This window comes from Hyposmocoma kahamanoa, unplaced genomic scaffold, assembly GCF_003589595.1.
Source record: "Hyposmocoma kahamanoa isolate Upper Pololo Valley unplaced genomic scaffold, ASM358959v1 95807, whole genome shotgun sequence".
Taxonomy (NCBI): Eukaryota; Metazoa; Arthropoda; class Insecta; order Lepidoptera; family Cosmopterigidae; genus Hyposmocoma; species Hyposmocoma kahamanoa.
Window position 1 is genome coordinate 4,302 of NW_020655050.1, and position 15,001 is coordinate 19,302.

Genomic DNA, 15,001 nt, shown 5'->3' on the forward strand with positions numbered 1-15,001 from the left:
TAGAGGTCTCAAACAAGTGTCTAAGGTCACATCTGGAGAACGTGGGCAGCTTATTACTGTATGTGGAGCTATAAATGCTATAGGTAACCACCTGCCACCATTTATTATATTCCCACGTAAAAATTGGCAGCAACGAATGATAGATGGTGGCCCACCGGGTACTGAAGGAGCTCCACATCCAAGTGGATGGATGACTGGGCCAAATTTCCTACTTTTTCTGATTTTTTTTCATAAGCATGTAAGATGCACCAAGGACAATCCTTGTCTTATTATATTTGATAACCATGAGTCACACATTACTATAGACTCTATAAACTACTGCAAAGATAATGGTATCCATCTATTAACTATACCACCACATACTTCTCAAAAATTACAACCTTTGGATCGCATAGTATTTGGAGCGTTGAAGTCATACTACAATACTGCATGCGATAATTGGATGGTTAGTCATCCAGGGCGGCCGTTAACCATATATGATTTGGCTGGATGTCTAGGCATCGCCTACCCAAATGCAATGACTCCTAGAAATATTCAGAAAAGTTTCTCAGTTACTGGAATTTTTCCATTCAACCCTGATATATTCACAGAAGACGAATATTTAAGCTCCTACGTTACTGACAGAGAAATCGTGCAAACTGAAACAGACAATGTTATAACCTCACCATCTGTGTCACCATCTATTTTACTTGATCAATCTTTAACGGCTGAAAATACGGCACCAGCTTCCCCTGCCCTCACACTAAATACAGAAAATGATGCGCCAGTTGCACCAGTTCCAATTCCAGATGACGATGTGACTCCCAATATTTCTGATAATGAAAAAGAAAATGATTCTGCAAAATCCCCCCCAAAGTTGCTTTCCTTATGTATGGCCAGTAATAGAGATGCCCTTACGAATTCCTACAATAATAACAGACCGACTGCAGCTGATTCTCCACAAATTAGAAATAACGATAGCCCTAAGACACCGACCCATTCTCACAATATTAACGTTCCAAAACCTTCTACATCAGCATTTGTAAGTCCTGAAGTAATAAGACCACACCCCAAAGCAGGACCGAGAAAAGGATCTGGAAAGGGGAGAAAAAAAGGTAAAACTAGGATTTTAACAGACACACCGGAAAAACTGGCAATCGAGAATGAGTGGGCAGCTAGGAAACAGAAAAAAGAAAAAAAGATTTGCAAAGCGAAAGTAAAAGCAGTAAAACGTAACCTAAATTCACAAGAACAAGAAGTGACGACGTCGGAAGATGAAGAACTACCGCCATCGCCAGACTCAGTTTTAAGTGCGTTTAATGAAAGTGATGTCTCTAATAGCAGTAGTAGCGAATCAGAGAATGAAGACGACTCCATATACTCCATCATCATTGGAGATTGGGTTATTGTAAATCTAATCTCTCAAAAGAATCTCGTTCATAGATATGTTGGGCAAATACTGAGGGAAAGTCGAGCTGGATATGACATTAAATTCGCAAAAAAAATTAATGATAAGATGTTCAAGTGGCCTGTTAACGACGATATTAGTTCAATTGCCAAATATCAAGTTGTGAAGAAACTACCAGTTCCGGAAGTGAAATCATCATCAAAAAGAGTTATTAGTTTTATGTTTCCAAGATCATTAAGAAAATTTAATATTGAGAAATAAAAAGTAAAAAGATAATTGCTATTAGATAAAAAGAAAAGACTGTTTAACTTTAAGGAAGAATAACTTATTTTTAATTTAACCAAAGGGGTATCTTGTTTTGTTGTGCTAATTGCAAAATTTATTTAATGTTTTATTTAGTTTTAAGTAAAAAATTTACTAGAACTTTAATTATATTTTCTTTTTAAACAAATTAACATGTGATTTGAGTTATCAGAAATAAGCTGTTAGTAGTTGATTAATAAGCAAAGTCATAAATGTCAAACAATTGAAAAGTAGTAAAAAGAATAGATGATGGCTAGTAGAGAAAAAGTAAATAAATCAATGATAAAAACAATTTTAACATATTTTTTTCCTTTTCTTCCTTATTAGAATCATATGTCCCCAAATGTGGGAGACTTGTTCCCCCCAGGATCAAGTCTTCCAGAAGGGGGGATCAAGTCAGACACATATATGGGACACATGATATCATTCCCTATACGAAGTTTTCATGGGCTAGTTAGTTAATTTATGTACTCATATCATTAGCTATTATACTTAGTATAACCAATGAAATTCCACGTATTTAAGTAACAAAATATTTAAAATCGGATTAATATTTACAAAATAATTGCCAAAAAACAAAAGGGGGGATCAAGTGTCCCCAGTCTCCCCTACTCCCAGCACATCTGAAGCGAAGACCGGCAATGACGACGAGTCACCCGTCGTTCTACAGGAGGACATTAGGTTGTTCTGGAAAGAAATAAGAGCCTTTCGGATAGAAATGACCAATTTTCGTGAAGCGGTATCCGAACTAACCAGCGCCGTTAAAATGCAGAATAGCCTCATCGATCAGCTGGAGACTAGACTCGTTGCATTGGAAGGTCGGAGTACTGACACTCATCGTGTCGAAAACACATTCTTAGAGACCACAGTATCTCAATTACAAACCGAAATTCAGGATCGTGACCAGGACTTGTTAGCGAACGATGTGGAGATAGCCGGCTTGCCCGAAATGGGGAATGAAAACCTTATACATGTCACACTTACAGTCGCAAAGAAGTTGCGCATGGAAATCGACGAACGTGACATTGTGAGGGCGGACAGAGCGGGCCCTGCGCGCGCTCACGTGGAGGGCGGCGAGCGCCGCGGCGTCACCGCGGAGGGCGCGGGCCTGCCGGGACCCGCGCGCCGCTTCCACGTGAACGAGCGCTTGACAAAGTATAACCGGCAGTTGTTTCACAAAGCGAGAGAAGTCGCTGTCCGTGCGAATTGGAAATACATTTGGACTCGTGATGGGCAAATATTCGTTAGACGGGAGCACGGAAATATTAAACGTCGTATTCGTTCCGAAGTTGACATTTTAAAGGTTTTTGATGTGGAGAATATTGACTCTAATATCGTGCTGGGTTATTAAACAATGTTACCGGCTGTCTTATATATTTTATGTTTGTCTTCTTATATTTATATTGAATTTAATGTGACTATTTACTACTTGTTAATCTTTTTATATTTTGCTTCATGTTATGCTACGTGTCCGCACTTGCTTATCAACTCTATCTGCATGAAGTATATAAATCTCTCTGTAATAGATAGGTTACAGGTGGCGTTTTTGCTGCTTTTGTTGTCTTGCTGTTTTGCCCGTACTAATTTATATGAAAAACAGGGGAGTAATGTACTCTCGCTATAATGATTGTCGTCTTGTGTACTATTATACAATACTATCTATTATTCCTGTTACTAATGTGACTTAATGGCTACAAATAAACGACTAAATTTGAAACTGGGACTGCTTAACGATCTCATCGTTGGGCACTGGAGGTGACGAGCTTGTAGCCGCTAAACAGATACCAAATAGACGTCTTAGCACTTAATGAGACCTGGGTAAAGGAACAAACGCTTGCGCCGATAGTGCCCGGATATCAGCTAAAGCTCATGCCGAGGCAAAAGAGGAAGGGAGGAGGAGTTGGTTTTTAAGTCCGCAAAGAGCTGAAGGCTCGTATTAAGTCTCATCCTGAATCTGTTCTGGAACAATTATGGCTAGAGCTAACTCATCCAGGTCGTGGCCGACTTGCCATTGGTACAGCGTACAGGCCTAAAGAAGTAACGGTATCCGCTGCCATCGATGCGTTCAACGATTCCATAAGTTGTTTCGGTTACTGTAATTACACTTTTTTGCTGACGGATTTCAATGCTGACTTATTGCAACCCACGGATCCAAGATCGCGACGGATATTGGACTTTTTTTCAGAACGTAGATTTGAAGTGATGGTTCAGGAACCGACGCGAGTTACAGAAAATACAGCATCTCTTCTAGATATCATAGCTACAGACTCGCCTGTTCTATGCAGGAATGTCAGTGTCTACCATAATGAGAATTTAAGCGACCACGGATTAGTTACCTGCGAACTTTCTATAAAGAAGAGTAAGGTACAGCCTAAGACAATTTTGAAACGCTCATTGGACAAAATTAATATGAACTGTTTTTGTAACGATCTGAATAAATTGCCTTGGAATAGTATTATTAAGGAATCAGACATTAATTTAAAAATTAATATTTTTAATAAAATACTTTTGTCCTTGTTTGATATTCACGCGCCACTACGGAAAATCACATTTAAATATAAGCCTACGCCCTGGATCACCGATAACGTCCAACTTGTGATGTCGCTACGAGACTCTGCGCTGACAAGAGCTCACATAACTGGAAAATATGAGCACAGAGAATATTATAAACAGCTCAAGAACCTTGTTGCCCGTGCTATAGAAAGGGAAAAATCAGCTTATTTCTCCTTCTATGTTAATAATAACAAGGATAAAGCAAATAATATGTGGCTGCATATTAAACAGCATGCAGCACTCGGGAACAACGCCGCGAATCTACCAAGCATTCCATCTCACCTCCAGGATCCTAACGCAATTAACAATTTCTTCTTGGATGTACCAGGTGATAGCGATGTAGAGACCGAAATTCTGGACTCTTATAGGCAAAATATAAACTCTCACGTGCTTTTAATATCCAGCCAGCAACAAATTAAGAAATATCTAAAATTCTCAATAGCATTAAATCAAATGCGACAGGTTGCGACAATATTTCCGTCGAGATGGTACGTTTAACTTTTGAAGTTATCCTGCCTATAATAACTTATATTGTGAATGATTCGATTAGAACTAAGATAGACCCTGAAGCCTGGAAAATAGCGAGAGTAAAGCCTATCGCCAAGGGTACTAGTGTAGAGGAATTTAGGGACTTAAGACCTATTAGCATTCTGTCCGTCTTGTCAAAGGTGCTGGAAAGAGTAGTCTATACGCAGTTGACACGATTCTTGGAAGACAATAGCGTATTGCCGGAGATACAGTCAGGATTTCGCACCGGATATAGCACTCAAACTGCGTTAGCGCACGTCTGTGATGACATGCTAGCAGCTTCGGACACGCTGAAGGGTACGGTGCTCGTCTTACTTGACTTCTCGAGAGCCTTTGATAGCGTAAATCACTGTCTATTAGTGCAAAAGTTATATTACTATGGTGTAACAGAATCTACTTGCAAATGGTTCCATTCTTTTTTGACAGATCGGCGGCAGTACGTGGAAATAGATTCGGAAAACGGAGATTCTCTAAAATCGAATATAAAAAGCATAACTAGAGGTACGCCACAGGGGCTCCATTCTGAGCCCGATACTTTTTGCACTTTTTACAGCAGATCTTCCAAAAGTGGTACATCATAGCAAGGTCCATCTCTTTGCAGACTACACGCAACTCTACCAGTCCTTTTCCCCTACAAATACTTATGCTGCCTTACTACGTATCAACGCGGATTTGCGAAATATTTGCCAGTGGGCAAAACAGAACGCGCTACTGTTAAATGCAAGCAAATCAAAGTTCCTGGTAACAGGTACGAGAGTCCAAAGGGAGAAAATTCTAAGTTATAATCCTATTATAACTTTGGGAAACGACAATATCGAACTGGTAAATAGTGCCAGGAACTTGGGCCTAATAATGTACAGTGAGTTGCGATTTATAGAGCACATTAATGTAAAAATTAGAAACGCCTTTTATCGTCTAAAGCTGCTGTACCGGGCTAGAAAATACCTATCAGAAAAAGTTAGACAGATACTAGTCAAATCGCTGGTTCTGTCTCATTTCAACTACTGTGATGCGGTATATGGACCGAGACTCCTGGAGAAAACGAAACGTGCCATACAGCGAGTACAAAATGCTTGTGCTCGTTTTTGCTTTAATATTCCAAGACGTGTACACGTTACTTCCTACTTAAACCGAGAAAATATATTAAAAATGGAAGCACGAAGACAAGTCCATTTGACTTGTTTTGTACACAAGTTAATTACACTCCGAAAGCCAAAATATCTCTTTGACAAGCTAGACTGGATCACGAACGTTTATAGCATAAATACTCGACGAAGACAAGCCTACCTTTTAGCCACGCCGTCACATAAGACGACTGGCTACAGGGGTGGTCTGAAGTACTCAGCGATGAAAATTTGGAATGATTTAACACCACCTCTCCGTCATAGCAGTTCCCAACACTTAGTTAAGACGCACACGAAAAGAGAATTATTAGAGCGACTAAAAGTAATGTAACTCCTTCTTGTAACGGGACAACTTCGTATGAGCAAAACGGGAAGAATGTTATTTTAATTTATGTGAAGTTAACTGTTTTTTTTCCCTCTTCTTATTAGTTTAGAGACAGAGCAGACAGCGAGCCAGCGTAAGTGTAACCGAGAACATTGCCTGGTTTATATATATTTTTTAATAATATTATTATTGTTCATTACATGTAAATTAGTAGCACATAGTCATAGTCATACCATTTTTTTAAATTAATCTATTAAATGTTATTAATGAATTCAGCCGATGTAATTATTAGTATTCGATGTTTATCATGGCGATGGTATCGTTGAATTGGATTATGTTGAAAAACGATGTGTCAACAAGGTCAGGCTAAAAATCAGTACCGCGAGGCATACAGCCACATGGATTATACTGAGCCTGTTCCTTCCACGCACTGTTGTTGTTCCCACAATATTGTTATATTATTATGTTCTGTACGTATTACTGTGTGTGGTAAATAAATGGTTTAATCGAATATCAGCATTTTTTGGAGGCCAACCATTCATGATGTATTTTGCTACGTGATTCAAAACTATATTTCTATTGGTTCCTTCACGCAATTTATCTAACACAAAGTAAACGTAACTCGCCCGATCACAAGCTAGCTCGTCCTCGCCGCCACTGCACTGTTCGGTGCACGTGTACTCTGTACAGTCGGGCGTAGTTAGTGGGGAGGGCAGGGTAGCACGGCAAGTCCGCACTATATGAGCGCTTCTGATATGTTCGATGGTGTAATTATAGGCACTTAGGAACAAGGCATATCATTAATCTATTAGCGGATACTTCCGGAATACCATTATGTGGACCAAAAATTGATATTAGCGGTTTATGATCTGTTCGTAGCATAAACGGTTTGGATCTTCCGTACAAATATTGATGAAAACGCCTCACACCGTAAATAATTGCGGTTGCTTCCTTTTGAATTTGTGAACTTAGCACTTGGTTTATAATGCGCTAATATTTGTTCGGAAGCTAACAATTCCGTCGGTTTGTTTGAAAAAACAAATATACGCGATGTAAATCCGGAAAAATAGTTTCATTTCCTATAAGCTAACAGTTCTTTAATTTTTTTAACCGGTGTGTTGTCGTGGTTGTTCCTTGGCCGCTTCGCCTTGCATTCAGGGCAGCTCCATGTAGGCTGCATCATCTAACCCGACAAGCAAATTTAGAGGAGAAACCTGTGACGTTTTCTGTTTTGTTATATTCAAAACCAGCTGCAGCCGCCATATAGATTCCGACGATGTTAAGAAGCGTTCTTACATATCGTTCGACTTGGCCATTGGAGTGATGCATCTCGGGCGTAATATAGTGAACATCACAACCCATCTCGTTGATCCAGGTAACAAAGCTGTTTGCTTCGAACATACGTCCACGATCAGCCACCAACAACTTCGGAACGCCAAACAAGGAAATTGCATTGGATACAGCCCGCTTAAGCTCCTCAGCATCTCGCCAGCTCAGAGGATATAGAAGTGAATACTTTGTAAATGCATCCACCACAACAAGCACAAATTTGTAGCTGTTAGATAGGTACTGGCAGGAGACCCAACGTGTCGACATGTATTGTATCAAAAGGAGCATCGGGTTGATGCCACGAAGTAATGTCTTGATGAGGAGTTCGTGGAACACGTTTGCGAGATGTACAAATAAGACAATGACCGCCGTATTTGGCCACAAATTGTCGCAAGCCGGAGAAACAAGAATGCTTTAGAATTAGATCCAAAGTCTTTTCGACACCTACATGCCCGTGTTCATCATGAAATATGCATAAGAGGCTCAATCTATGACCTTTAGGAATGTAACATAGCAATTTTGACTCTTCTCCTACTGGTGAATAGCCATAGTAAAGTAAATCGTTCTGATAAACGTAACGACGAGGATCGAGTTGACCATTCTGCAGTTGTTTGAGTCTCACCGTTCGGCAGCTTGCGTGATTTGAGCCCAATTATGAGGACGAACAATATTGTGAACTTCGGCAGTAGGGTTGCGGCTTAAATAGTCAAAGTGAGACACTTTGTGCCCTTTCGACATTCAATGTCAAACATGAAATCTTGGAGGTATACCTACCCACCAAGGTTTTTAACTAACTGTGGAACAAAATAACGAACGTCAATAAAACAAGCTAATTAAGACAATCGAACCAATCGTCGGTACACTCGGGATACGTTTGTAAAAATGAGAAACACAACTTCTTGCACTATACGTTTATTCGTATTTTCAAACTAAAAATCTACAACAGAACTGAACATTTTACCAATATTAAACAGTTTTTATTAACTACCCCTACCCTACTACCCCACTATTCAACACGAAAACGACGAATCAAATCCTATACTCAATACTGATTAGACTAAACATTTGTACATTAAAACCACAGGTAGATTTACTTATAGTTATAAGGATAATATATAATTAACGTGATGTATAATTAATGAACAATAATAATCAGGCTATATAATTAAGTTTCTAAACGGTAATATTCAACATCACGTGGCTACTCAAGTCCTATACTCAGGACTTGTTCAAATCAACAACTGTACTTATTATATATCTTCTATATTATTATGATTATTACAAATACATTGTATGATTAAAATTATAAAATGCTTACACGTTGAGCACAATGTGGCTTCGAGGAATGCCGCCAAAAGAGTCAGGGGTGGTTGTCATTCGATCCTTTACATACCCAAGCCTGTTGTTTAACAAAACAACCGGCTTCTACGTCAATAATACAAAATTAATCCGTTGGTAAAAATTTATTCTTATTATTATTGACATTAAATTAACAACGATAACACTAATTTTGTTTTATTGTATTATTTTAATTTGTCGAAGAACTAAAATAATTTCGTTAACCACATAAAATTATAATACAAAGAAGAAGAAAACGTATGTGGTGTAATTACGTTCGGATGCGTTCCAGATTTTACATCTCATCAATTTTTTAGCACCACAACCTAAGCAATTACTTATCATCGTCAATTTAATGTCAAAAATAATAAGATTAAATAATACCACCGGATTTATATTACATAAATGAGTAATGTACGACAAATCGCTTATTTGAACGTGCCATTATCTTTTTTTTCATCGAAAGAAAAGGTTAGGTGCACCACAGTCCATCGTCAAGGTCGAATTTCAAAAACCTTTTCCACGCTAGCGTGCAAAAAACGCTTTTGCGCACAGGTTTCTAATGAGAAAGAAAGCCTTTCCGAACAAGTGAGGTGAAAAAAATAATATTTCTATTACCGTGACACCTAGGACATGGTGTCAACAGGCAAAAGCTGACCAAACACTCTGTATAGAAAGCATCCCCCTTTCGAGCTGGTAACAAAACAAACTAAACCAATACGGACCATGCGACTGGGTAGTAGACTTTATTGTGAATTTCACGGAAACAAACACTACAATCAAGACGATTTCTATTATCGAAACTGACTTTTTAGTCAACAAACATCAAAGTGAGTACAAGGTCTCCATACATTAAAAAGTAGGTAATAGAATGGTAATAGATATAGATCTAACAAGGTGCCTAAATATTTTTCGCTAGTAAAGTCAAGCGCACGTCAAGCTTGACACTTTGGACCGTTCTTATCGTAAGCGGCTTAGTGTCAAACTTGACGTGCTCTTCAAATAAAGTTAAAACCATCCGTAAGCATTTTTCACCGATTCGTGGCCCCATCCCTTTCTTTTTAACCGACTTCAAAAAAGGAGCAGGTTCCCAATTCGACTGTATGTTTTTTTCTGAACCGATTTTGATGATTCTTTTTTTATTGGAAAAAGGGTACCTCAGATGTGGTCCCATTTAAATTTGAAGAAAATATTCCGCCTCTAAGGGTGGCAAAGTAGGGGATGAATGACTTTTGAGGTCGGTGTTTTTAGTACTCTGTACTGTTTTGTTATCATTCAGTTTAATTTTACTTTTTGTGTGTGAATATTACGCGATTACATTTTTTACGCGGCATTTGTGAACCGATTTTGATGATTCTTTTTTTGGAACGAACCCTCGTTCCCATACCCATTATTGCCCCATTTGACATTTATATACATATAATAATTTGAAGAAAACATTCCATCTCGAAGGGTGACGAACGAAGGAATAATCTGGTTTCGCGCACTTTCCGTTTGCAATAAAATCCGATTACAATAAAACTTGGCAAATAGATGTAATTCAAATAATAAAGCCGATAAAAGTTATTATTATCTTTGTTTGTGTTCGTCTCTCATGTCGACTTGAGCTAGCTCGCTCGAGCACGGCTCCGGCATCGTATTTCAAAACAACGCATGCGACAAATTTCAAGTGCCATAAAGCATAGACCTCTTCAGCATGGGGCCGTTCCAATTCTTGAAACTCGTTGATTGATATGCTTGGCATACAAAAAGTAAACGTTTGGTGCAGAGACGTAATAATGGCAGACTTGTTTTAACTGTGTAATTCGATTTATTATATAAACGTAAGGTAGATAGTTTTTTATAGAGATATGACGACACGACATCGGAGCAAAAGCAAAGGTTTTTACCAGCAGTACAGCCAAGCAAACAGCACAAGAGACAGTTTACATTAATATTAAGGGAACAATGCTTTCGGTAACATTTAGTTTTCAGTGGGTATTTTGTACACCTGTTGTGCTTTTGACTCCATTTCTTATCATATAATTATATGTACATGCCTTGATTCAGTCCTGTTCATTTCTACAATATTATGCAGTGTCGACTTTTTACCACCGCGTGACCCGCACGAAGGGGAGGGGGGTTCAGGTTGCGCCAATTGACGTCCGTAAGCATTCGTTAGTCCGCATTTGTGTTACCCACCACTCTACAGTAAGTTAATCAATCGCATTCGTTAAAATTCACGAAATTTATAAAAGATAGGGTTAGAGTAGGCACCAATGACTGACTACAGTTGTACTGTCGATTTATGTTACATGTTTAAAATACGTGTGAATTTATAAAAACAAATTCCATGTAAACATTTACTCGCACCTATCTTACCTAGAACCCTTGTCATTTGACTCTTCTGTATTGTTTAACCCAATATACGACAAGAAGACCTAAACCTAGTGTATTTGTTTCTGTTTACCCTATTATATAGCCGTCTCTTTCATTGTTTGTAAAACCTAAAAATTCATAGTAATAAGGAAAATTTTACTATATACATACGCACGGAGTTCATCTCAGTACATAAGTAGCCTCTACGCCATAAACTTCTGAATGGTGGCAGAAAAAATAGTTGTAATTGTGAAAATATAAGAACGGGAACAAAAATTAAAAAGCAATTGCCCAATCATCACGCACCATCTGAAGACGAAGAAGTTTGCAGACAAACGGAGTCGATGTTACAGAATAAACGACAACTAAATTCAGCAAACAAATCAAGCCAAGGATAAGATGTGTTCAGTTGAAAAATGTTGCTATTGCCTGCCACTGGACTTGGCCTGCATCATCATAGGAATCGTCAGCTTGGTAAGTTCCAAATCGAATTAGAAACAAAAGTACAGAGTATTTTAAATTACCTCTCCGTATAGTCCAAGGAACAAACAATCAGTGTGTTTCAGAAGTATGCATGCCCTAGTGGCACCCACCTGTAGTGGTTTAAGTGTTTGGATAATGTAAATGTAAATAATGGTTACCTATCACAAAGTAGAAACACGATTTACAGAATAATGTTTCTCCGAAAACCTTTTGGCCTTCATTGGACAGTTTTTGTTACATTTGTCCGGAAACACGTTACGATGTCTTTCATTAAGCCATTTAATGTTTCGAATCCCGTTTTTTGGTTTTAGATTATGTTTTGCCTCCGCTTAGTTTAGCGTAATTGATAGAAATAAATGAAGTTAAACTTGTTATTCAAAAACTCCGATAATTATTGAAAACATATTCGAAAACGCAAACAAATTCACTTCTGCCTAATATAATAATAATATAATAATAATAAATAATATATAAAATAATAAAATAATAAAATATAATAATAATAAAATAATAATAAAGCCTAACCTACTAAAAGAGCGCACCTAGGTTTGACCCAGCCCGAGGATTGTAGTTTTGAACTCATGTAATAGGTCTATTTAATTTTGTCCAAGAAAAATAAGTTTGTAGAAACGAATTTTGAACAATCTAAATTATATGAGAAACAAACAGCAGTAGCAAAAAATATGATAAAACCAAACAAACTTCTGCCAAAAAAAAAATACATCTACAAAAAAGATACATCTGCTGTAAGATACTTCTGTATTATAAATTTATACCAAAACAGTCATCGCTCTAATTAAATAAAGTCCGTGTTAGAAATAATGAATTTCGGAAGAAATTCTTGTTTGTGATAGGACCGTAAATAATAAATATACATAAAAATATGATACAATATTATGTTGATACCATTCTATATGAAATGGTTTTTCCCCAGTAATATTTTTATGGGTTATGATAAAATAAATAAACGTTATATTATTAGATCAATCTTATTGAGACGAAACCAAACAACAAACAAGGTTATCCCGATATGGTAAGTTGAAATAAACTAATTAAATTACAACGAATGACTGAACAAACAGCTCACTGACGATTGGTGCACTGGATCGCACCACCACTTGATGCAAAGCAAAAACACAACAAAAAGCAAGCCGTTACTAGAGAGTTTGTGGATACAAAGGATCATCAATCCCAGATGAATCAGATATGAATTTGGTAGTATTAAAAAGTTCATCATCTTCATCCAAATATTTACAAATGTTGGCAACTTAGAATAAACGACAGCCATAGGTATGAACATGCAGCCACAGAGATTCGAACCGTCAGTCGACTTCTCCATTGAGAAGCAACCATCCTTCTACTAGGTTGTCAAAGCTCGCATTAAAAAATCGAATCAATACGTATTTAAGTCACTTCGTATTTATTCAGTTATAATTATTAGTTTCCTTGTACTAAATATAATAAATAAGTGTAATGTCCTTAGTAACTTAACAATAAATAACATTTTAAAATTTTACAAATATAAAAGTAAAACCACTGTACCATTGCACACTTGTACCTAGGTAAATTCATAGCTTTAAGTAGAGTGTGTTGTCATATTTAAAAACATAATTCTAAATAAACGTTTAAATCTGTTTAATATTATTTGAATACCACACTCCTTGCTATATTTGAGATGTACGTACTTAGGTAGTTTCTGTCGTTTCCCGCTAAGGGGCCGCGTTACTTATTTCATTTTGACCCTCTCCACTTCTTCATTCAAATACCCCTCCCCCAGATCTTCTCCGGCGTATTGACAGTAGTCTCCATCGTGTTCCTCTCACTGGATATCAGAACAGATTTCCAGTTGGAGTCGAACCCAGCTGTTGCCACTGATCAACACAAACTCCAAAGCTTGCTGAACATCAGTATCTCTGTGGAAGCTATAAGAATCGTGCTTTGCGTGATTTTGGCTGTGAGCGCGTTGGCTACGGTCGCTTCTGTTTCTTTGATGATTGGATTACAAAAGGTGAGGACAAATTTATAATATGGTATGTGCTTTTTGGTCGCTGTTAGGACCACCCAAAATGTTTCGGTAATTAATTACCGTAAAAATTTCAACTAATTAATCAATTTAGAGAGCTATATAGAAATTAATGATTGATTATATGATTATGTATTAAGTAGCAGCTTCACTTGACGTAAAACGTGTTGGCATCGACTCAAACGAGACATTCATTTAGAGCAGAGTAGGTTTTCATACTAATTTTTTGGTCACACACCACCAGGTGACTGCATACTACTATAATTCACATTTTTACCCGACTACAGCGCAGCAGGGTAATGATTTCCAACTTAAAAAAATGTTTCCAGAGACGATCCGGGTTTGTGTTGTTCTACTTCGGCTACTGGGTGTTCTTGACCATCGTCTTAATGCTGGGAGGCATTCTGGTCCTGATCGAGAAACATTGGGCCATGGCTTTACTGCTTTTTGGCGCATCTTGTAAGCAACAATCTCTTTATAATTTTGACTAACAACAAGCTCTACGAGTGCTAGTTACATGAGTGGGTAATGGCGGGCGTGGTGGCTGTTTGTCAGATGAATTAACACCTTTTAGTCACACAGCACACCTGCTGTCATGGGAGGTTGACAAAACGGTCTATATAAAATAGAGCAGTAAACAATAACCAAGTTTGTTTCTGCTTTCAGTGATCCTAATCCACATGTTGGTGGTGGTGAATGCTGTGTACGACGGCCTGCAGCGCGGAAAGGTCTTCGGTATCAGCCCCCATCGCAGACTAAGCGAGGACACCGACGCCCTTACTACTAGCATGCACCACTGATATTTATATTCAGAAGATTCTTTTTCGTATTTACAGAAATCGAGACTGACGTTCGTGACTCAGTAATAGGTTTTGACAATCTTATTAAATTTATATACAATTTATACGAAAACGTTATTCGAATAACCGCTGTGCCATAATTGAATAGCTATTGTTCTTAATGGTAAAATTACTCAACATGAAAAAAGTATTTTAAAAATAAAACTTTATAATGATTAACATTACATAGGTATTTTATTTTGAAGTAACAATTTGTAATTGGTATTAATAATGTCGAAATAAATATTTTTTGTTCTACTACTTAGACAATCGGGCAATAATAGAACTTGAAGGAAAACTCGCCACACACGTCAAACTTTCAATTTCAAAATGAAGTAAAAAAGTTGAAAAGAAAGTAGAAAACGGGAAGTAAAAAAACAAAGTTTGTTATAATTAGAGATCGGACAAGGC

At 37.6% G+C, this 15,001-nt stretch overlaps 1 protein-coding gene across 1 annotated transcript; it reads left to right on the top strand.

Annotated features, from left to right (window-relative positions):
* The first annotated feature begins 11,050 nt into the window (after nucleotides 1-11,050).
* Nucleotides 11,051-14,724, top strand: LOC113238449. The gene is made up of 4 exons (XM_026475282.1): nucleotides 11,051-11,719; nucleotides 13,506-13,736; nucleotides 14,081-14,210; nucleotides 14,418-14,724. The coding sequence occupies exons 1-4, from the start codon at nucleotides 11,645-11,647 to the stop codon at nucleotides 14,549-14,551; spliced, it is 570 nt and encodes a 189-aa protein (XP_026331067.1). The 5' UTR covers nucleotides 11,051-11,644; the 3' UTR covers nucleotides 14,552-14,724.
* The last annotated feature ends 277 nt before the right edge of the window (nucleotides 14,725-15,001 follow it).